The sequence below is a fragment of the Heliangelus exortis genome, chromosome 9 (genome assembly GCF_036169615.1).
Source record: "Heliangelus exortis chromosome 9, bHelExo1.hap1, whole genome shotgun sequence".
Lineage (NCBI taxonomy): Eukaryota > Metazoa > Chordata > Aves > Apodiformes > Trochilidae > Heliangelus > Heliangelus exortis.
Genome location: NC_092430.1, coordinates 26,110,180 through 26,133,387, shown reverse-complemented (window position 1 = coordinate 26,133,387; position 23,208 = coordinate 26,110,180). Strand labels below are relative to the sequence as shown.

Sequence of the window (23,208 nt, the reverse complement as noted above, 5' to 3'; positions counted from 1 at the left end):
ATCTCCCCTCACATCTCCCCTCACACATCTCCCCTCACACATCTCCCCTCACATCTCCCCTCACACATCTCCCCTCGCATCTCCCCTCACACCACCCCTCACACATCTCCCCTCGCACTGCCCCTCACACATCTCCCCTCGCATCTCCCCTCACATCTCCCCTCACATCTCCCCTCACACATCTCCCCTCACACATCTCCCCTCACACATCTCCCCTCACACATCTCCCCTCACACCGCCCCTCACACATCTCCCCTCACATCTCCCCTCACACATCTCCCCTCACACATCTCCCCTCACACATCTCCCCTCACACATCTCCCCTCACACATCTCCCCTCACATCTCCCCTCACACATCTCCCCTCACACCGCCCCTCACACATCTCCCCTCGCACTGCCCCTCACCCCTCCCGCCCTCCTGAGGAGACGCCCGCGAGCCCCGGCGGCACGCGCGCGGCCGGGCGGGACCAATGCGGGGGTGCGGTGGGGGGAGCGCGGTGGGGGCGGTGCCGGGCGGTGGCACATTCCAAACGGACGCCGCGCGCGCCGCTCCCCCGTTGCCCCACCCCCACCTAGCGCCGCCGGGCCGTGACGTCAGCGCGTGGCGGCGTCGGGGGGCGTGTCCCGTGCCCTTCCCAGGGTGCCGCGCGGCAGAACTTGAGCCCCATCTTGGGCGAGGGGACCGCGCTCGGGCCGCGCTCCGGGGCCGGCGCAGCGCAGCGGGGACACCCGCCCGCCCCAGGGCCCCAGCGCCGCCGCTATCGCCTCCTGAAACGCCCCCTCCTCCTCCTCGCCGCCGCTGCCGCGCCGGCCCTTCGCCCCGGGGACGGGGGGGGTTGCCCGCCGGGCTCGCCCGCGGGCTGGTTCCGAGCAGGATGCGCCTGGCGCTGGTCTCCAGGTAGAGCGCGGAGACAAGGCGGGCGGGAGCGGGGGGGAGACGGGGCCGCCTGGGCCTCGCCCGGCCGCCGCGGGGCCCCTCGAGCGGGGCGGGCCGCGGGCCCGCCCGGGGCCCGGCAGGAAGCCGCGGAGCGCTCGGCCGGCCCCGCCGCGCTCGGAGCGGGGGCTGCGGCGAGGAGGGGGAGGCCCGCGTCCCGGCGGCGGGAGGAGGGCTGCGGACGGGGAGGAAGAGGAGGAGCCCCGCCGCTCGCCCGCCGCAGGAAGCAGCCGGAGGATGTGCGGTAGCGCCGGGGGTCCGGCCGGCACGCCGTGACAGCCCGCCCCGGCACCCCTCTCGCTTCGTCCCGGCTGGCCGAACCCCCTCCCCGCGGAGGAAACATGTCCAAGATGCCGGCCAAGAAGAAGAGCTGCTTCCAGATCACCAGCGTGACCACGGCGCAGGTGGCCAGCAGCATCACCGAGGACACCGAGAGCTTGGACGACCCAGATGAGTCCCGCACCGAGGACGTCTCTTCGGAAATCTTTGATGTGTCCCGAGCCACCGACTATGGCCCCGAGGATGTTTGCGAGCGGAGCTCCTCAGAAGAGACTCTCAACAACGTGGGTGAGGCCGAAACTCCTGGCAGCGTCTCTCCCAACCTCCTTCTGGACGGGCATCTGGCTGTGGCTGCGGGAGGGGCGGCTGCAGCTCCGCCAGCTGTAGCCCCCAACGGGGGGGCTGTGCCCAAGAGCTCTGCCGTGCCCCTGCCAGCTGCTGCCCCCGGCGCTGCCATGGCAGGAGGCAGCACTGCTCCACCTGCCGTGCCCTCCACGGGGCCTCCTGCATCTGCCCCTCCTGGGACCATGTCTCAAACCGTGGCCGCTGCCTGCAGCTCGCGCTTCAGGGTGATCAAGCTGGACCATGGTACAGGGGAGCCCTACAGGCGAGGACGATGGACGTGTATGGAGTATTACGACCGGGACTCAGACAGTGGTGGTGCTGTCCTGAGCAGGTCTGGAGATTGCATTCGGCACAGCAGCACCTTTGAGCAGGCTGCTCAGGACAGGGACAGCGGCCTTGGTGCCACGGGAGGTTCCGTCGTGGTTTCGGCTGTGCCGGTGTCGGCCCATGGCCCTGATTCTATAGCTGACAGTTCCTTGTCTGCTGTGTCACAGCTGCTCCAGACAGAGAAAATGAACCAGTCCTCTCTACAGCAACCTAATTTTGTCATTGGGCAACAACAGCAGCCGCAGCAGCCCATAGGTGGGGCCATGCCTCAAAGTACTGCTCAGCCCATGTTCTCTGGGGCTCCAGTAGCAAGCCAGCAGATGATGGTGCCACAGCAGCCTCAGCCTCCAGCCAGTACGCAGGGTGTTGCACAGCCTGGACCCAACGGGAAAGCCATGGCACCTCCCAGTGCAGCAGTGGGGCAGCCGAGCATTCCTGTGGCACAGCAGCAGGTGCAGCAGGCAAACGTACCAGTGACTCAGCCTCAACAATTTGCTTATTCTCAGTCCCAGATCCCACCGGTGCATCTACTGCCGACGCAGCCTTCTGGTCAGACTGAATACATGCAGCACATGACAATTATGCAGTCTCAAGGAGCTATTCAGCAGGCTACTGCGGGCTCTGTTCCAAGTACTGTGGCTTCCAGCCTTCCTGTGGGGCAGGTGACCGGCCAGAATCCCTCACCTGTGGGAGTGCCAGCCATGGGGGTGTCGGCACAGCCCGGCGAAGCGGTCGGACAGGGATCAGGATTAGTGCAGGGTGGGCAGACACAAGCTGGTCAGAGCACCGTCCCGCAGCCCGGAGGGGTGGTGCAGCAAGGCATTGGGCAGACAGGGGTTGTGCAACAGAAATCTGTGACTCAGCATCCAATGGGTGGAAGCAGTCAAGTGTCCGGAATGCCTGGTGCTCCCCACGCCGTGGTCTCCGGGGTTCAGAACGTGCCTGCAGCCGTGCCCGGTACCAGCGTGCCTACTGTGTCCACCACCACTTCTGTTACTATGCCAAATGTCCCTGTTACACCAGCCCAGTCACAGCTGAGCAGCCACACCTCTGCCAGCAGGAGCTCCGGCGTTGTGCAGCCCCAGCACGTGGGACACTCGCTGATGCCAGGCACACCCAGTGTACCTGCTGGCCTGACACAGCCAAACCTCGGACAGTTTCAGACTCAAGCTCAGTCCTTAGCAGGCCAGATTGATGATACGAGAAGAAAATCGGAACCCCTACCTCAGCCACCACTTTCTCTTATAGCTGAAAATAAACCTCTTGTGAAGCCTCCCATTCCAGACACTCTAGCAAATCCTCTCCAGTTACCTGCAAGTACTCCTATGAACAGTTTTGCCAGCTCTGTGTTTGGCATATCTATTCCTGTTGATGGTGATGAAGACAGGTATGAATTTTTATAACGCCATAAAAGTACCTTTTCTTAAGGCAGAAAAATCAACTTTAGAGTTATTATCAATTGTTTTTTCTAAGTCCATATTTTCAGAAACTTGTACTGAAATTTACCTGGGCTGCCCCTTTTCTGTTGGGGTTTTGGTTTTGTTTCTTTGAAAGACTACAAAGCATAGCAAAGTGTTCAGGCAAGTATTGAGCTGTATGTGTGCATCCCAGCCTACAAGTGTTTACTTTTTTCACATAACAGGGCAGAAAGTAGCCTGAGAGCTGCTTAATGCACAAGCAGTATGACCTCCTCCAAACCAAAGAGGGAAAAACTACTTTTGCACTTAGTTGCTCAGTATGCAAGGAAATTTCTTCTCCTTTCCCCTGAATGCATCATAAAACACTCGGATGACAGCCAGGTTAAAATGGGTTTATCAACACACCACACTGTGTTGTTAAAAATAGAAGTGTGGTGCTGTCTCAGAGCCATTGGGTGAGATATCTTGGAAGAATTCAAGGGTTTATAACACAGATTCTTCCTTTTTATCCTGCTGTTGAATTTGCACATTATAGTATTGTTTAGTGAGGAGAGTACCTGCATCTGGATATGAATTTGTGTGTCTGTCCTTACACAGTGGAAGCTCTACAGATAATTGTCCTTTGTGATGTATGAAAAGGACACCACTTGGGCAAAGGTGTGGACACAGTGGAAAGTACAATCTTGTGATGAGCTTTCCTTGTAGGAAAGTAGTTTGGAGCTATTAGTTGTAACAAAGATGTGTGGTCTGCAGACTCAGAGAGAGGAAGTGAGTATGTGACTTGTCAAAGTACTCTGAAGGGTAGCCTGATGGCTAACTGCTCTTAATTGACTTCAAGAGAAGGCTTTCAGGGAAAGCAGTGTTATTAATTAGCACTGAGTTAATGTCGTTAATGTTTACTTTTGGTGTTACTGCAGTTTAGAGGAAGGAAATACTTGTGGGTTATACATATTTGTATTTTTTAAAGTAATAACACTGTTATGAGGAGATCTGCTGTGCTGGATTACCCCTTAAGCCTTGGAGAACACCAGACTCCAGGAGTCTGTCACTGTTGCTGAGAGCACCTTGCAGCAAAGCAGCCTCATGTGTGGGGTTAGGGTGCAGTGGATGGAGAAGGTACCTCCCAGAAAAAAACAGTGTAGAGGTAAACCTGCAGTAATGCTGCCTTGTGCTCAAGAGCTTTGGCTGATGCTGTGTTTGAGGCAGTAGCTGCTGATGCCTTTGTGCAGGCAGCAGCTGTGTTGCAGGGTTGTGCTAGTTCTGATGGGCATTACTTAAAGGACAACTTAAACAGTTAAAATTTTCTGGCTGTTGTGCCTACCTTAAGAGGATTGCTGACCCAGCTGACAAACTCTTCTTTGTGCAAATAAGGTTAGATTTCAAGCTGGCAGTGTTTGGTTCATAGCTCAGTGTGTTATCAGAGGATGATTTGTCTTGTGTTTAATAGTGCCAATGATTAAGGAGCCAGAAAGGAATGTATTTTGCATAGCTTCTAATACTTTATATAAATTGTAGTACAAGATGTGATTATCTGTGACAAATGAATCACTTTCTATAATGATAAGGAAAAACCCTACTTCCTCAAAACTGTAGGGTGCTACTGTTGTGCTGCACACTAGTGAGACACCTTTTGGTACCCCAGTCCTGAACAGTGATTTTTAAGTTATTTCTGTGCTTTTGTCTTTGAACTTGGCAGTATTGTTTCAGACACTGTTTGTTTCTAAAGAAACCTTTTTGGAAACTTGGCTATGAGGAGTAAGAAATGGCAGTGGTCTCAGTGCAGAGCACTCGTTTTGATGTGCCTCTGTACCAGGGTCAGGAGGGAAGTTAGTTCCTGGTTATCTGGAAAGGAGCACGTACTGCTGGGCTGCCTGCCTCTGCACAGGGTGATAAAACCTTGCTGTGCTCAAGTGGTACAGTGAGCAAGGAACTGCATCTCATTAGAGTCTCTCCCTGCTTGGGGCAGCTTTCTTTAGCAGTGATACCAGTATGCAATAAAAGTTGACTTTAAACAGGCCCAGACCTCATACAGACTGGGAGATAGAGTGCTAGTAAACCTATGATTCTTTACCCCCCTCAAACAGTGTTCTGACTACCAGTGGTTTTAGACAGAGAAAGTAGAAAATAAAAACTTAGCAGCCTGTTAAGGATGTTTTACCACTTTTTAAAATTTGCTATATTCCATGAGAAGGCTTTATAATAAAACCTTCACCTATGTGTCTGCTTTTCTATTCTTGCTTTTTTCCTCTACCCAGACATAAATTGTACCACTACTCCCATGGGCTTGTGCCCAGCTGTGTTATCTACTGAAATCAGTGGTGAAATAGTTAATGAAGACCTTCAGGTGTCATTAGTAGGCTGAGGCTTGACACTCAGATAAAACTAATAGGGCACAAGGGGAGTTGCAAGACACATCATGAGTCACTGTTTCAGGCTGCCTGCAGCTTCCTGAAGTTTGTGCTTGGTTTTGTTTAGAGAGCTTACTTTGTGATCCTAAGAGCTAGAAATCTTTGGAACATATGCGTGAAGGGGGGGTATCTGTGAAGCAGGTATAATATATAAATAGCAGGTCAGTTCCCATCTTTCTGATAAAGCTCTGTGTGTTATTCCTGTCCTATGGTCTGCTATTTTGAATGAAACTAAATCTAAGATAGTTAAAAGTGGAGGTGTGAAGTATATAACCTGACGCATAGCTAAATACTAAAGAACTATATAGATGTAGAACTGACCTTTTTGCAAGACATTGCTTGAAAAACTTTAATTTCCTGTTCTGATAGTCCAGTGCTTTTACAGTGGTTAAAGCAAAACTGTGGCTTCTTGCATTGACCTGATGAATAGTGAAGAATCAATTGATAAAGAAATCTTATCTGCCCTTTCTCCTTCCCCCAAAGTGTGTGATTCCACAGAAGTAAAAAAAAAAAAAAAAAAAAAATAATCCAGAACCTTTGGCATGTCACACCTTCCTTTAAAAAGCACAGATGTCTGTTGTTTTAGTTGATGTGTCTAAATTACTGAGCTCTTAAAAGAGAAATATGTTCCCTGGAAGTTGTGAAAGATTTAAAGGGTAACAGTTTTATTTTCTTTTCCTCTCTAATGTGGCTACAAGTAGAATAAACTGCAACAGTTTTCAAGGAGGGAAGAAATTGTGCTCTTATGGAGGCAGATTTGAATATTGCAGTTTGCTTCACATTTGGGGTCTGACAAATAGCATAAAAACACAAGTAGATCTGGATCTTGCCCTGGGTCTTAGTTTTCTGACCTTTAGCAGCAGTACTCATTGTTGAGGATGAGGGTACCTGAGAAGATTTTGGGATTAATTAATACATGTAAGTTTCCCCAGTCACCTTTATGCCCATGTATACACAGATTTGCAGTTGAGAAGCATAATATTCCAGCTGACTTAATAACTTTATTTTGGCTCCTGGGGGAAAAGAAATATGTTGCCTCTGTTAAAAGAATTTGACTGAGAAAGCTTGTTCAAACCTCCTACATGTTTGGCACGACTTTTGGGGCAAAATATTACTAGGCATGTTGGAAAAGGAGCAGAGTATAGATCATTTTCCAGAGATAGCTGACCAGCCTGAACTGTGCAGGCTGTATTCCAGGAACGGTAATGAATGGCAGCAATTGTGAGCTGTCAACTGCAGCAGCTGAACTGTTGAAAACCTGATTGTGCAGACTTCTTCACAGCATATATCTCTGCTCAGCTAAATCATATATTTATATAGTATGCTCACTGTGATAAATCTGAGCCCGTAGAGCCGTGTTCACAATAAAAGGACAAAACTAGGCATGGACGTTAATGTAACCTTTAAGTGTTTCCTTATGTATTGTCCTAGATGCCTATTTTTTTTAATTTTTATTTACAATGCTTTATTTCCTAAAGGAAAATGAAGGTGTTCTGCACATAGGTACCAGTAGGCAGTACTTGAAGGCATTATAATTGCATACTCTGCCTTGCTTGTAAACTTACTGTAGATTTGAGCTCCCTGCAGCTGCAGACTAACATTTTCTGTCCTCCTGAAGGATTCTGTTTAAGAGTGTTTGTAGAAGCAGGTGAGAATGAAACGTGGACAGTTGTGCTCCAGAATCCTGAGTGCCTTCAGTTCCACTATAGCATTTGAAAAACCAGAACTATAGCATTTGAAAAACATGGGATAGTACTTCTGAGGTGAACATTATAGCTGGTGATATCAAATGATAGTTAATGCAAACAAAACTCCAGTGAGTTGCAGTCACTTCTTGCTTGACTTTCTATAATAAAAAATTATATAAGGTAACTCCAGTTACCACATCAGTTTCTATGCCATGCCTTCAGTTTTTGAGTGTTACAATATATCTTAACAGAAAAACTCATTTGGAGCACCATTTCTCAGTTTAAACATTCAAATGCCTTTGTTGAGGATGAATTAGTACATTCTTAAAATTAATGAGCTGTTTTTCAGATGAGATAGTTATTAAAAGGTGGAAAGGAGGGAAATACTTGAAACAAATTCACAAAGTGAAACAGTTCCATTTATTTTAAAGGCTGTAGTGTATCAGCTCTGTCAAACCGTTCTCTGTACCTCGTGTTCCTCAGTGTTCAGCTCGGCTGCTGTGGGTTAATTTTTTTTATGCTTCCCTCTAGAAGAGTGCAAGTGTTCCTGAGTCAGCTCACTTTTGAATGCTGTCTTGTGTGGTGGAAATAACAGCGTATGTTTCATGGGGGCTTTTTTAAGCTTCTTGAAAGGTGAATATTCAAGTGCTTAGGGTTTTTTTTTGAGCAGGCAGGACTACCAAACCTGCTATCAAACTACTGAGGAGCTGAAATTTATCCCAGGCTGTGAGTATTTTTGTGGTCCTGATAATCTATGACTTCAAGTGACACTGTAGTAAAAAGGAGTTGTTCACTGTTACTGTACTGGATATTTGGATATCAGCCTGTTGCATTTTGAGGTTATATATAAAGTTTTCAGTTTTAAAGCTGGTGAGGAACAGCTTCTCCAGCTCCTGAAGAATGCCAGCCTTGCTTGTGCTTTCTGTGTGTCAGCAAAGATTCCATAAGAAACTTGTGTGGCTCCTCCTGCTAGAGTACAACTGGTTTAATTCTGGTAGATAAATCTAGATTGTCAGCCACAGGTGTTTGCTTTTATTCCTATATTTTACAAAGTGCAAAGATAGAAGTATTAATAGTAACTGCTAAAGCTACTGTCTTCTGAGAAGCTTCTCCAGACATAAAAGGTCACTTGAAGTGCAGTGTAAGGTTGTATCTTCCTTCTTGAAAATTCCTCTGTCTTTCAGCTTCAGGCTTTATGAATACAAATGTTTGTTGAGTGCTAGTAAATTCTTTGCATTATGGGATAATCTATTTTTGCTCATGCAGAGCAGGTGGGTTACTGAGCCACATGAAGGACAGCTAGATGCTTGTCATAATTTTTTTGTCATGCAAAATAAAATTATCCCAAGAGGTTTTTTGCATATATCTGTTCTCTCTTTGGAGCTAGGAGTAATGCATTTGTATCATGACAGCTTGCTTGAATGCATTTGACAGTGGGGAGTGAAGGTAGAAATACTATTTAGCACCATAGAGAGGTGTCAGCTGTCAATCACAGTGACAACTGGCATGTTTTCTAGTACTCATTAAAGGTTACAAACTGAAATAGAGATCTGTGTCAAGAGCAGAAACCAGCCACAGAATGACAGACTGGGTGAGGTTGGCAGGGTCCTCAGGGGTCCATCTGGTCCAACACCCCTACTCAGGCAGGGTCACTCACCTGGTTACCTAGGACCATGTCCAGGTGGCTTCTAAATACCTCCAACAAGGACAGAGACTCCACCTCCTCCCTGGGCAACCTGTGCCAGTCTTCAGTCACCCTCACAGTGAAAATTGTTTCCTGATGGAACAATCAGGAAAGGGAACCTCCAGTGTGTGAATTTGTGCCCATTGCCTATGGCCCTGTCACTGGGCACCACTGGGAAGAATCTGGCTCCATCTTCTTGATGTCCTCCCTGCAAGTACTGATAATAAACTCTGATCCGGAGGCTTCTCATCTGCAGGCTGAGCAGCCCCAGCTCAGCTCTCTCAGCCTTTTCTCGCAGGAGGAGATGTTTTCTTGTCCCTTCAATCATCCTTGTGGCCCTGGCCCTTTGGGCTCTCTCCAGTCTGTCCAGGTCTCTCTGGTCCAGCACTGGACCCAGCACTCCAGGTGTGGTCTCACCAGTGCTGAGCCAGGGGTAAAGCCCTCATACTTACAGTGCTTTAGTAAGAATTTAAGCTGAGTGCAGGCTTGCATGAGACTTGAAGAGTTAGTGAAAAACATGTAAATTGTGTGGAAAGGCAGACATATTTATAATATGCTGTATAGTGGACTGACATACATGGTCTTGGTTCTACTATTTTTTTTAAGAAAACCAACAGAATATGTAATTACACACAAAACTTAAAGCTTTTAATCTTGATTACTTTTCTTAATCTCACATTGACTACCCCATGTATAGTCCTTGTCACTTCTCTCCTGCAAAGCTTTGTACTTTAGTTACTGTTCTGGAGATGGAGCTGCAGTTGCTTTAAATAGAAGGCAATATAGATAAAATAGCAAAATTTCTTTTAAAAGAAGAGGGACGAAGAAGTAATTCTGTTACTAGTGCAAAAATTGTCTCAAAATGCTGTAAACTTTACTGGGAGTTTCCTGATGAGCTATGATCAAGTGGTTGCAAAACCCCTTGTTCAGCTGTTCAGTGTTTTAATTTGGAGACCTGCTGTAATAAGCCTTCGTTGCAGGTCACAGGAGTAACCTGGTTAAACGTGGCCTTCAGGAAGATGTGTAGCTGACAGCTAACCTGAAGTGTTTCTGGATAATTATACATCAACTTTTATAAACATTAGAAAGTAAAGAGGGATGATTTTATTGTCCTTTAGTGCACATCAAATTGGGTGGGTGATGGCTCTACCTTTCTGTTTTATTTATTTTTTTGCCTTGATTCCTCATTGATCACCATAGTTAAAATGTTCATAAATGCTATTAGTCCTCTTCAGTAAGATCAGACTGTGCTTACCATCAAGTCTCTTGATTGTTGAATAACTCTGATGTTGCATGAAGGCTAAATACTTTTATTTGCTGACTTCATCTTTAGGCTATTTATGATCTTTTTTCTCAGAGTAGTCAGTTCAGTTTTGGCACTGCACAAAAAATGTAGGTGTAAAAAGTAACATACTAGTATCTTTGACAAATCTGTGTGCTGGTCTGGAGATGTAAGGGCCTGAAATCTTTTGAAGCAATAAGTGCTTGATCTTGGTGACATGTATGGGAATCCCACCACTTCTGTAAGAAGTCTTTTCTGTTCCTTGCTGTTTGAGGAGAACGGTTCTGACGTGTAGTTTAAACTTATTTTGCTGCAATTAAACCCCATAGTGTTTGTGCTTACTTATACCTAACAGGTATGACAAATTTTCTCCTCTTCATATACTTTAAGCTATGTGAAGCTGTACCTGTTTTTGAAAAAAAAAAACAAAGCAACCAAACAACAAAGTAAAATCGGAGTGTGACATCTCCTAGCAGCCTTACCTGGACTTTGTTGGGCTTATATCCTTCTGGAGAGCTGGTATCCAAAACTGGCTGTAAAATCACAGTTCAGGACACAGAAAGGCTGAAAAAAGCAAGAATTCAGTTAGCATGTGTACATCCTGTGCTAGAGGAGTATTGGAAGTTTGACACCTTTGCAAAGTCTTTTAAAACTTCTCTTTGCAATTCCACAGAAGAGAAACCAGTCAGTTACTTGCTCCATCTTTTGTACTTATGTAGCTGTTTATTGCTATAAACAAACATACAAAGCATAGTACTTCATGTTTATCCTTCTTGAAGTGCATCCTTTTCATTTCAGACCATGGCTTCAATTGGGCAAGGTCTTCCTGAATTCTGTTCTTGCTGTTCAGAGTGTTTGCAGATCATCTGCAGGTATAAAGATAGCCTGTACTGCACTGTCCAAGTCATGGATGAGGTATCCTGTAACATGCTCAGAAGAGGCCTCTGGAGAGCTCTGTTTGATGCATCCTTCCACAGAACCACTGGAGAGCCATGTATACAGAGTACTTACCAATGATGGACCCAGCTTCTTACTTACAGGAATGTCATGCTGGGTGGCATTGAAAGCTCCACTGATTTTTATAATGTGGTCACATCTTCTGTGTCATTTCTATATGAGGTCTGTTGATTTTTCTCAGATGGAGTCTTTGTCACATGTAAGCTTCTGAAAAGGCCATCTGTGTTGGCTTGCTGCTGTCTAGGTGATGTTAAACAGGTGGTTCTGCTTTGCTTTGGTTTTCCTCTGAGGTATGGAGTACGGGTTGTCTGACTTGTGAATTTTATGTTCTTCAGAGACAGATACTTAGGCCTTTTTAATCTTCTGGATCATTCCTGTCCTCAAAGTTAATGAAAAGAATGGTGATATTGAGAGAGAACTGTCTGAGGTGCTCTTGTGTGAATTTTTTATTTTGCCACCCTGGGGAAAAAGAAGTGTGATATTCTTCATGTGTTCCTCCTCTTGTTACCCTTAACTGCTGATGTTGGGAAGTGGCTTGAAAGGGAGCTTCAGCTGTGTTGTGAAGAGCAATGTTACTGCTCCTCCTTCAAAGGTAGTGGCTTCTGTTCAGCAGCCTCTATATGCTGAGCACTTCCAAAGCCAGTGTCCTAATTTAAACTAGAAGGCATTTATCTGTATACTTGATAAGTTGCCAGCTTCCATGGGCATGGTTTCTAGTGAAGCAGAGCTCTCTAGAATAAAGTTTGTATGGCCGTGGGAGGAGACTCTTTCAGCTATGAGGTGAGACTTTGGATGTGCCTTTTCAAGGCACAACTTGGAAGTTTCAGGTATTCAGAGAACTTAACAAATTCTCATCCTTTAAATTTGGATCAAATTTCTGTTGCGTGAAAATTGTTGTTAGAAACAGTGACATGGGAATGTTGCAAAGGTTGATGGTTTTGAGCTTTTAAAGGAAATAAATAAGGTAGGTGCTGCAGGACTTTTTTAGAGACAGAGGCATTTTTTGCCAATCAAGATTCAGTTTGAAGGTTGAAATGTGCTTGTCTAGTTGACTGTCATAGCCTCTGGGGTGGAAGGGGGCCTCTCTGTCCTTGTCAGTCCGTGCTCTGTCCCTCCAGAGGCAGAGAAGTGCCTGGTGTCCCTCCTGGGGACGAGGAGGTGGGCTCTGGTTCTCTGGGTCAGGGTGAGGGACAGCCCCGTTCTGGCTGGCCATGGGCTCCAGTTTGTCACTCTGCCAGCAACTGGGCTGAGTCTTGACCTCTTGCATCCGGCTCTCTCCTGGGGTGGGGGTGTGAGGAATCTGCTCCCCTGGTCCAGGCTGTCCCTGCCTTCAGTTCAGGCAGTGTCAGAAGGATGCTGGTGTCATTAACCACAGCAGGCTGAGTTGTTCTGCTTCTGTAAGCCATTTTATCCATTGTTTCTGCAAACTGAAAAGAGTTTTCAGCAATGCCCTAACCTTTTGCTGTTTGATGTAGTTAAAAATAGATGCCTCAACAGTCTGAAACTCAGTCATATTTGCTCAGACCTTCACATCAGGCATCATTCATGTTACCTCTGTGCATTTGCTTTTCCTGTTTAGGTAGCATCCTCCTACCTCCAGCTAATATCTTGCTAGTATATAGCTATGGAGTAGGAAGTGTTCTCTTGGTTGTCTAAAGTAATACAAAACCAATTCCAGTGGCAGGAAGTACAAGTGAGAATGTATTCAGGAAAACTTTTTCTTACCTTTTCAGGTGCTTGCTTAAGAATAGTTCAATAATGTATAGCACATAAGGTGTCAGTATCAAAATGGACTGTATGAAATACATGTCATGTGGTTATAAGCCACAACTTTTTATACCTAACAGTAGCAACAGGGTTTTTATATGCTACAAGTAAATTTATCTTGGAAGTTAAATGACCTTCTATTTACAGTCACTTTCTGAGGAAGAGACTTTCTGCATATTCCTCACAAACAACTGAATTGGAAAGAAGAGCTTGGGCCTCATCCTTCAACAAAGGAATGATCTCTTGATCTCCAGATGCTGATTCCTTTCTGTGTTAAGTCCCTGTATCACTCAAATGTCCTTTAGCTATTGTGTTGGTTTTCCTATATTTAGTTGTCACCTAATGTGCAATACTTCTTAAGAAAACAAGCAGTACCAACAGAAGAGCATGGTATTTGTCAGCTTGATCAAGCCATGTCTGTAGCAGATTTTAAGTTGAATTCCAGACTTACAGGGAATTTGGGGTTTTGTTTTGTATGTGGCTTTTTTTTTTTTTTTTTTGTATATGTACAAGTGAGGGTCAGGTGACTTCAGGTAGTGTTTTGCTATGATCCTGCTTCTGTGATTTTTGTTGCTGTTTCATTCTCTTGATTTCAACTATGCAGTAATTATACTTAAATGGAAATAATAACTTGACAACAGTTGTTCTAAGAAGTATTCTTACCACAAATTTAGAAAGTGGTTGGGCACCTGTGCTTCTAACATGGATGTAAACTTATACATAACGTGGTAAAACTTGCTTTAAAATGAATATGAACTAATACTAGCTTTTCTGAAGATTTCCCAGCCAAGCTGTTGCATTCTTCTCTAGGACTGGCATAGCTGCACCAATGCAAGGATGAACTGTGGTATTGATAAAAGGAGTTTCTGAACTTAAGTATAAAAGGAGTTTCTGAACACAAGTATAATGCTCTGATACAGCCAATAGCAGTAGAGAATTTTGACTTTGTGCTTCATCCTCAGTACCTTGTAAGCAGTAAGTGTCCAGGTGAGCCTTTGGAGAAATGAGATATCCAAGATTCACTCTTGATGTTGTTGCTGTCTAGGGGCCTGATGAGCTCTGCAGGAGAGTCAGGCTCTCTCAGGGGTGGCACTGGTCTGGTTTGTGTTGCAGAGACTGATTTTCATCAGGGTTGCTGGAGCTTGTGTGAAAGGCTTGTGAGACCCAGGGTGAGGCTCCAAATAGTGCCTGGCAAAGGGCCTCCGAACAGCAGCTGCCTTTGCACATCAAGGAGAGAGCCTGAGGATGACTGACAGCTGCTTACAAAGTTACTGATATTTTAGATTCCACTTTTCAGTTTTAACCTGATATGGTTTTCAGTTGTAACTTCATCTGTCATAGCTTGAATGTGACATATTTAGCTCTGACTTGTAGGTCCCCTTGGAGAACTCGTGTTTAGAATATAAAGTAGGGTGCTAAGTAGAACAGAGGCACTGAGTACTGTTTGTGGAGATGTTTTGTGAAGTGTGAAAGGTATCTTTTGAATTTAGGTGTGTTATACAGCTTTCCTTTGCACGATTGTCAGTGTGACATGAAATATTTCAGTAGTGGCTTTACAGTCGTCTTTTTACGGTAGCAATTTGAAATAGCATGAAAATCCATAGGGCTTGAGGATCACTTATTCTTCTGGGATCAGTATGTCCTTAATGGAAACCCACAGAAACAGAAGGGCCCTTCAGTCATTAAACTGTTCTTTAGGTACTGTGAAGTGTGTAAACTTTTGGACATAAATTTAACCTGTTTGGGCATCTAATTTACTTTGTAATGCAGGCTGAGTAAGAGAGTTAGTATTTTTGTTATGTACCCATTTTCAATATGTCTGTTTGATTCTTGGATCTCATAGGAATCCGTCAACTGCATTCTACCAAGCGTTCCATTTCAACAAGTTACGCGAGTCAAAGACCTTCTGGGATAGGTATGAATGCTTAAGTATGGAATGCATACGTGCTGGGGTATGCATGAACAGCTTTGCTCTATGCAAGTTTCTCGTCATTTTTGTTTGCACAGAACTGCTGCTTGTGTTTGGAACTTCATATGAGGCTGCTGCAGCCTGGAGATCTGAAAGCAGTCATAGAAGTGAAGTGTTCGCACTGAAACTTAAAGCTAAGCAAGTCTAACATAGACAGTGTGACGTGTTTTCTTCCATTTCTCTTTCATTATGCATGTATCATACATGTGTAAGCTGGAAGAGTGTAATGCCAGTCAGCTACTAGCTGAGCTGCACTGAAACAATTGCAGCTTCCTTTACCAGAAAAAAAAAGGGAAGCTTTTTGACATTCTGGCTATTGAGTCCTATATCTGAAAAGATGTTGTGAAAATGTTATATTTAAACATTATTTTGCAAAGTTAAAATCTTTCACTCTCAAAACCAGGAAAGGAAGCTTTCTGGCTTGCTTTCATTCTGCTTAAGTAAAGCTAGATGGGGAACAAATGTGAACCATGCCAAGAGACAAGGACGAAGTAAACCCACTGAGTTAGCACTGAACTCATGGTGAGAAGCTGCAGTGAAGTGCAGCAAAGTCATATCTGCTGTGGGTATGGCCTCTCTGAGGCACATCACTAATTAATTCATCAGTAGCTGCAAGCTGTTTCTTTCACGCACTTTAATGGTTTTGAAGGGGGGTTGTTTTTTTGTCAGCATTAGTCTTAGTCCCAGTGGTTATGTGACTTCATGCCTGTGATGCTCTGGCTTGTCACAATACTTCTGCTTAGCAAGCTCTGTAGAAGCTGTTGAAGTATTGATAACCATTTCATCGTTGTACTGGCTGTATTTGACTTGAGAGGCTTTCAACTTGCAAAGCTTAACTGACTCCTTAAAAGTTTGCTTAGCAACAAGTTGTGTACCCTACAACACTGGTGGTTAAAAGTAATGCTAATGCATCCTGCTCTGTATTTTGCTGCAGTGGCATTAGGCTAAATTTCAAGAGCACATCTTCCTTTTCTAGCAGAAACTTGTACAAATTTACATATTTGCTTTAAGCTCTGAATTATGTCACTTTCTGGTATTTATGGGACAGAGCCAATATTCAGGTTCCAGGGATTTCATTAAGTGAAATAAACTTCAGGGCCGTGAATAAGAATGGGGTAGGTAGGCCAAAAGCTTACTATAAGGTGTAGCCTTCATCTCTTTCTCTGTTTTCATGCCTCTTAAGATCAGGAAGCTGATTTAAAAAATCCAAACCACTAAAATGAAGTACTTAATCGTAAAGATTGAGGCTTCAAAAATCTGAGTTTTATATATGTCTGAATCAAGTACCGGAAGCGTGGGATATAGAAGAAAATTAAATTCTGGTAGAAGACTGTAAGTGGCTTCCTTTAAAAATAGTCTTGCATCTTTGCTGTTGAACACTTTGTGGTAAAAAAAAGTATTTGTAAAAATATAGAAGCAAATTCCTCAGGGCTGATGCAAGTTCTAAGCTTCTAATCTATTCAGATTCCAGAGTCCTCAACAAGGTTTAGCAGATTTTGCATTTATAACCCAGTTACTGGATTGTCTTTAGATCACATGATGCAGTTTTGCTTTACTGGGTGCCTGAAGCCCAAAAGCTTTCAACAATAAAGTTGCAGTGGAAACCCAAAGGAAGGGCTGGAAGGGGCATGGGCAGGAGTGGGGTGGGCTGGTGTGGCTCTGCCAGGAAAGCTGGCTGTGCCCTCACCTCTTGGACATCTTTTGTCAGACACCAGTAGCTGGAGCACAGGTACAGAGCTTTGGGGCTTTTTTTTTGTCTCTGGTTTGTGAAAGAGAAATCTCTGCTGTGAAAATGGTAAACTCGTGTAACTTCCTGAGAATCCCTTTGTTTTCCCCATCCCAAAATGTGGGGGTTACCACACTGTTGAACATAAGGGTCGTAAGCATGCTGGCAGTAGACAAAGTACATTTTGCAGCTCCTTCAGAAGCAGTTTGTGAACCTCGGGGGCTTCAGTTAGGAGACTTTAGCATAAGCATAACAGAAAACTCTTCTGTGCAATTTCAGTATTTCCTTCCATCAAATACAGATTGTCCTGTGAGCAGCCATCCCTTGGTACCATCTGAAGTCAGCAAAGCTAACCACATGCTATTGCAGTAGGCAAAGGTTGATAAATTGCTCCAGTGAAATAGACACTTGTTTATTTTTCACTGACACATCATGGCAGGGAAGGTTGCTGGTAACATTCAAACCATTAAATACTAGTGAAATACTAGTTGTTACCAGCACACATAGGTGTTACCAGTGTTCATAGAGGTGTTGCCAAGGGCACAGGTCTCATGGGTTTGTCTTTTCCATGGGCACAGTTACTGAGAGGATTTAGAAGGGGAATGATGGTTCCTTGGCGTATTGACTGCTCTTCTCTGTCTGCATTACCTTCGTATGGTAACAGGGACATGGGAGCTTCAGATGGGTTTTCCTAAAAGGTGGCCCTTGTCGGTAAACTTGTATTTAAAGCAGTAGGATTTGTGTTTTGGAACAGTCTGTAGTCACTGAGCTGTCTTGAACTGCAAAATTATGCTTTACTAACAACACTTGTTTGGTCACTATAAAACACCTCTGTTTTCAGCAAGGCTGTACACTGGTTGGTATGTGTTGTGCTAACAGGGCTACCAAACACTTTTTTAAAACAATATTATATTTGGTTGATAATACTGAAACACTAGTAGGTCCCACTAAAAAGTGTGCTGTTTACTCTTAATTTTTCCCCTCTTGTCTTCACCTCTTCAGAGCTGCTCTGGGGTGGTGTGGCACATGAGAGGCTGTGACAGGGATCATCAGAGGTTTCAGTGACTCTTGAACACAGACATTGTGGACAGTTTCAGATGGATCAAAACACAGTAATTCAGGATGGAAAGGAATACTTAAACTTGTAATGAGTTATAAATGCTCTTTATTCTGAGGAGTTTTCCATGAAATACAGCTTTAGAGGGTCTCAGAAGACAGGGAGACACTGGAACAATTTTCTTGTGCAGTGGGTGTTCAGTGTAGAACTAGAGGCTGTTACTCTGAAAAGCTGATTCCCTCCACTTGCAAGTGCTTGGTGCTGGGTACTGACAGTTCTTGTGAGACTTGGGAAAATGGATTTCTCTAAATAGTCTTATCTTTTCTCAGGAGTTGAGCCTCGTTTCATGTATGTAGTCAATACTGCTGAGCACATTGCTGACACTCCTTTTTAAAAGCCTTGAACAGTTTTTCCCTGCCTGTTGGGTATTTTCGGGGTTTCCAAGCACAGACACAAACCTTGCTTTTTTCCCGGGTGCTAACTTTTTTTTTAAACGTAGCTGCAGACTGCTGATAGGAGCTTCCCCCTCCGGGGAGCATTATCAGTGGTTATCAGAGCTGCCTGGGCAGAGCCCCTGCAGGGAGCCTGGCTCCTCCACTGCCTTGGGGCTGGAGAGAGCAGGGACAGCCCCAGCTCCCCAAATCCTGACTCCAGAGTTAGGAGTGAGCAACTGGCTTGTGCTCCTGTGTTGTGACTGGAGAAAAGACCAAAAATAGCGAGGCCTGGGATGCTGTCAGCCAGGGCTTAAAGGCATAGCTCAGCATCTTGATTCACACAGCAGACATGTTCCTACAGTGATGGCTGAGATGTTTTGTTGGACTGCTCAGCACCAGCGTGTCTGTGAACGAGGCTGACCCTTGCTGTGAACAGCCAGCCACAGATAATGTTGATCCAGTGAGAACTCATCACAACCCAGCACTGGTGGAGCTCAGGGCCTGGGCTCTGTCTGCTGCCTCTCAGTTGCAAAGTGGTAAAGGCAGTGCTGATCCAGAAACGTTTTAACTGGAAGGTAGTCTTCAAGTACAACCAGAGAATAAATATAAGAGGTTTTGGGGTTTTTTCCTTCAGTGCTTTATAAAAGGAGTTCAGCAGAAATAAAACTAGAGATAAGGGCCTTGTGGGTATCCCACGGATCTCTGTTTTCCCCAGTGAAGAAAGCTGTAAAATGAGGCAAGGAATCAAAGGCAGTTGATTTTGCTGTTTATTCTAATGCATTTTTATGGTTATGGGTGTCATAAGTATGGTCTGAGGAATTGTAAACTGAAGGAGCAGTGTCTCTTAAGAGCTCTGACTGCACTGGGTGATGCAGTGGAGGGAGGAACCCACCATGATCGTGTACAGAGTGCTTGCACCTGATGCATTAGCTGCTCAGAGAAGCTCATTCTGGGAGTCCTGGGGGTGCCAGGGGGTGCATAGTTTTAACTGAATGTTACAGTGATACTCACAAAATTTTCTCCTTGTATTTACAGTGCATCTGGTGCAAGCGTTGTTGCCATTGACAACAAAATAGAACAGGCAATGGTAAGTAAAAAGTTATTTCTAATAGGATTAGTTGTTCAGTATTACTCATAAATTTCCAGCTGTGTTGTGAGTCTGTAACAATCCTGCCAGGCAGGTCAATCTGAGACCATAATTTGAAAAAACAGATTTTCTGTATCAACTATGGGATGACCACAAGTCATGATTGCCTTTACTGTGTGCCCAGAAGTGTTCTTCAGTGAATTCTTCTACAAATTTCTGTGAATGAGCTGATTGAACTTAAAGCAGTGCTGAGATGAAATAGCACATTTATGTCTCCTGCTTCAGCTAAGTTTATCACTTCTTTTTCTTACTTGTCACTTATGTCATCCTTGGCATTTTGTTCAGCTTCAGTTACATCTGTTTGATTTTTGCTTTGGCTGATTTAAAGGCTTTTTTTCTTGGTTCTTGTACACCTTAGTGCTTGGCATGGAGTGATACAGTCTCCTACCTCCGGGTCAGAGCTGATTCTTTCAGTCTCAGTACCTGGAACATAGCTCTGGTCCTTGTCTTCAATGTAACTTCATTGCTGAATGTTGGAAACAAAGGTTTTGATATAGGGGCCTTTTTGCAGTTGTTATGATCCGAGCTATTATTTTATATTTTGATTGTGAGGAAAAATCAGCCACTACTCATAGACATCACACAAATTTACAAAAATACAACCTTTATGATTTAAGCAAATTAGAAAGATCTATTTCTGGGAAAGGAGACAATAACACCACCTTTAAAAGAAAAAAACAATTGTTCTCTTGTTTTTTCTTTCCTTAACAACTCTTTCCTCAGAGTGATAAAATCTCGCCTCTTGTAAACTTAAGTTTTATCCCTGTCCACTGACCCTGGCCTCTGGCTGGAATTGGGGGGGTAGGACCCCCCCATTCCTGCTTGGCTGATGTTCTCCACTTTTTCTTGGCTGTTGCTATCCCGTAGCTGAAGCAGAAGTGGCAAGAGAAGGGGGGGGAAGAGGGAGCCCAAGTCTTCTCCTTTTCTCTTGGAGTTTTTATACAGCAAAAAAAGGGGTTCTGTCTTTTCATAAATCACTGGCACACAGACTTGCCAAAGATAACACACAGATTTTGCCATCCCAAGAACTTCTCTTTTAATTATTGTAATATTTCAGTCCTTGTTACCTTACTAAATTTATTGTCTTTGTCTTGACCGTGTACCAGGAGGTGACCTGATTAGCAGTCTGATCTTTAGGTGCCTGTCAGGCATGATAGAAAACAGAAGCTAGTTAAGTTTGGGGTAAAAATCTGTTAATTGAGAATGTTTGATATATTTTTAACAGAGCAAAAAAAAATACTGATTCAAGAGACATATTGCATATTTTCAAAGTGTTTACATCAGCACTTCATAAAAGGATTATGTTATTGGCTCTCCAAGGCCAATTTATTCTTATACTTTTAGTGACAACTGTTTTAGTTTTTCCAGGCTCACCACCTCACTGAGAGCAGTAAAATAGAGTAAATTCTAGGGCTGGAGTGGAATGAAACCATTGTCTAACTTGGTGTAACTGTTACCTTGTTTTCCACAGGATCTAGTGAAAAGCCATTTGATGTATGCAGTAAGAGAAGAAGTGGAAGTCCTGAAGGAACAAATAAAAGAATTAGTTGAAAGAAACTCTTTACTTGAACGTGAAAACGCACTGTTAAAATCTCTTTCAAACAATGATCAGTTATCCCAACTCTCAACCCAACAGGCCAACCCCAGTAGCACTTCACAAGCAGTGACAGCACAGCCTCCTCAGCCAGCACAACCTCCACAGCAACCGAATGTCTCCTCAGCGTGAAGCTTCCCCGGGAAGCCTGGGAGCAGCCTGTGCCCCTCTGGTGTCCCCTCGCCCTGTGTCCGAGCGAGTAGCCATGCTTCTCTTGTGTCTTTGGCCTTTTCAGTATTAGACAATCATTCTACACGAGCTGCCCCTCACTGGTGTCCCGAGGCGTGCAGATGGTGTCCCTGAAGCCACCAGTGCCCGCGGGAGGTCTGAGAAGGAGTTGCTGGTGCAAAGGATGCCTCTGCTTGGTGTGAGAGCTGCAGGAGCTTTGGTGGCTCTCCAAGGTTTCCATTTCCCGTGGATTACTTTGCGCCTTGCTATCTGCTAAGCAGTAACAATTCATCTGAAGAGCCACTGTTCTTTCAATATAAGTAACATTTGCCTACATTAGTTTCATTTGTTTTATTTATTACAGGGCTGCTATTTTCATAATGTACATGAACAATGTCACAGAACTTTTTTATTTTTTTTTTTTTTTTAATAAATGTATGTATCAGTAAAATGATAGATGGGATTGTGTTTAATAGATAAAATGTTTAGGCAATAATGGAACAAAAGAATCCTGGCATATTTCTAACACTAATGGCAATTTACCTTTGGTATTTATTTACGGTAGTAAAGATCCAGCTTGAATGTAAATTTTGTATAGAGTGTAAGTATGAAAACCATAGTGCATCTGTACAGGTAGTCACCAGTTATTGTGATATAATAAATAATTGATGGGCTATTTTGATGAAGAAAACTTTGCTCATTTCTGTTTCTACTTTCTAATTGAGAGAAATTGCCATGATTCCTCTGCTTTTTGACATTTCGTATAGGTTTGGGTTTTGTTTTTGGTTTTTTTTTTTTTGGGTGGGAATAAAAAGCTGTGAAATTGTTCAACCTACTTTGTAACCAAAGAAGCAAAGCTGTGTAATTGAGGTTTTGGTTTTTTGTTTGTTTGGGTTTTTTTAATTTTCGTAATGCACATTCTTTATGTATTTTTATTTAGTGTTTTCTCATTCACAACTTTCTTTGCTGTCTAGCATGATCTGCATGACCTATAATCTTTGAACCACTTTCGTACCTCATGTTTTTATCCAGCACTCTTATTGTAATATGTAATAGTCTGTGAACAATGTCAAATAAACAAGAAAGAACAGCTGGTGTTGGTGGAGCTGAACTAGTGTGCTGTACACTAGTTGTTCAAAAAGATAAATGAAGTGAGCCATCTTTTGTTCATTTAAAATGGTGTTTTGAATTTCGTATGCAGAAAACGTTTTGTTACATTGCAGATTTTAATGTATTTAATAAATGCAACATGCAGATTAAGTGCAGTGTATACTGAGTATTTAAATTAAAAATGTACATTTCATAAATACAGTTTCAAGAGAGACCATCATTTGTGTAAACTAACACAGTGTGTCAAATTGATGTATAAATATATTTTAACACCTTTTCTGAAATTAAACTGCAGTTTTGTTGAATTTTTTTTTTTTTGGCTGTAGATGTTGTTACAGTGTAACTACATTCAGTAGCACTTTTTTTCCTAACAGAGTGAAGAAAGGTAACTTTGAGCCAGTAAAAAAAATAATGCTGAAATTTATAACTACTTCTCTTGCAGCAGATGCTTTAATTTTACTCCAGGAAAAGCATAATTCTGGTGCTGTCACTGACCCTCTTGGTTTGGTGTTGAACTGATACCTGTAAATAACACTCGGGTGTGTGTTGGTCTGTTGAAGCAGTTTGGCACCTTGGTGTGTTAAATCAAGAATCTGCTGTTAAGAAGCAACTGTCCAAGCAGACATGTGCTGTGGTTTGTCAGGTTGCCTGCTAATGTTTTCTTCAATTTCTTACCTGTGTGTGTGTCTGACTCTGGTCAGGTTTGATCTGGATGAAACAACAAAAGCAGCAATGCTGGGAACTACAAGTTTTGGTGTCTTCAGATTTCAAGGAAGCATCTCTGTCCCACGTTCCAGAAGCTTGGAGCATCACACCTTCCTGGTAAGTGTCAGTTCACAGCACAGCTTGGAAAAGCCACATTGGTGAATATATTTTAGATAAATATATTTTTTATATATAGGGAAGTATTTGC

General features: G+C 43.9%; 1 protein-coding gene across 3 annotated transcripts; it reads left to right on the top strand.

Moving 5' to 3' along the window:
- The first annotated feature begins 639 nt into the window (after positions 1-639).
- Positions 640-22,600, top strand: TSC22D2 (TSC22 domain family member 2). Of its 3 annotated transcripts, XR_011727594.1 has the most exons (5): positions 640-3,273; positions 13,238-13,362; positions 14,934-15,005; positions 19,312-19,363; positions 20,895-20,905. XR_011727594.1 is itself a non-coding variant. In XM_071752946.1 (4 exons), the coding sequence occupies exons 1-4, from the start codon at positions 1,277-1,279 to the stop codon at positions 21,147-21,149; spliced, it is 2,376 nt and encodes a 791-aa protein (XP_071609047.1). In that variant the 5' UTR covers positions 641-1,276; the 3' UTR covers positions 21,150-22,600. The 3 variants fall into 3 exon arrangements, 2 of the variants coding, with proteins under 2 accessions (XP_071609047.1, XP_071609048.1); XM_071752946.1 differs by lacking the exon at positions 13,238-13,362 and having other exon boundaries at positions 641-3,273; positions 20,895-22,600; XM_071752947.1 differs by lacking the exons at positions 13,238-13,362; positions 14,934-15,005 and having other exon boundaries at positions 641-3,273; positions 20,895-22,600.
- Positions 22,601-23,208: the final 608 nt, after the last annotated feature.

Excerpts from the sequence above, each read along its gene's own strand:
- TSC22D2 (XM_071752946.1), top strand. The coding sequence starts at position 1,277 with ATGTCCAAGATGCCGGCCAAGAAGAAGAGCTGCTTCCAGATCACCAGC. Across the intron at positions 3,274-14,933 it reads GTTGATGGTGATGAAGACAG|GAATCCGTCAACTGCATTCT; the intron begins GTATGAATTTTT and ends TGGATCTCATAG. Across the intron at positions 15,006-19,311 it reads TCAAAGACCTTCTGGGATAG|TGCATCTGGTGCAAGCGTTG; the intron begins GTATGAATGCTT and ends TTGTATTTACAG.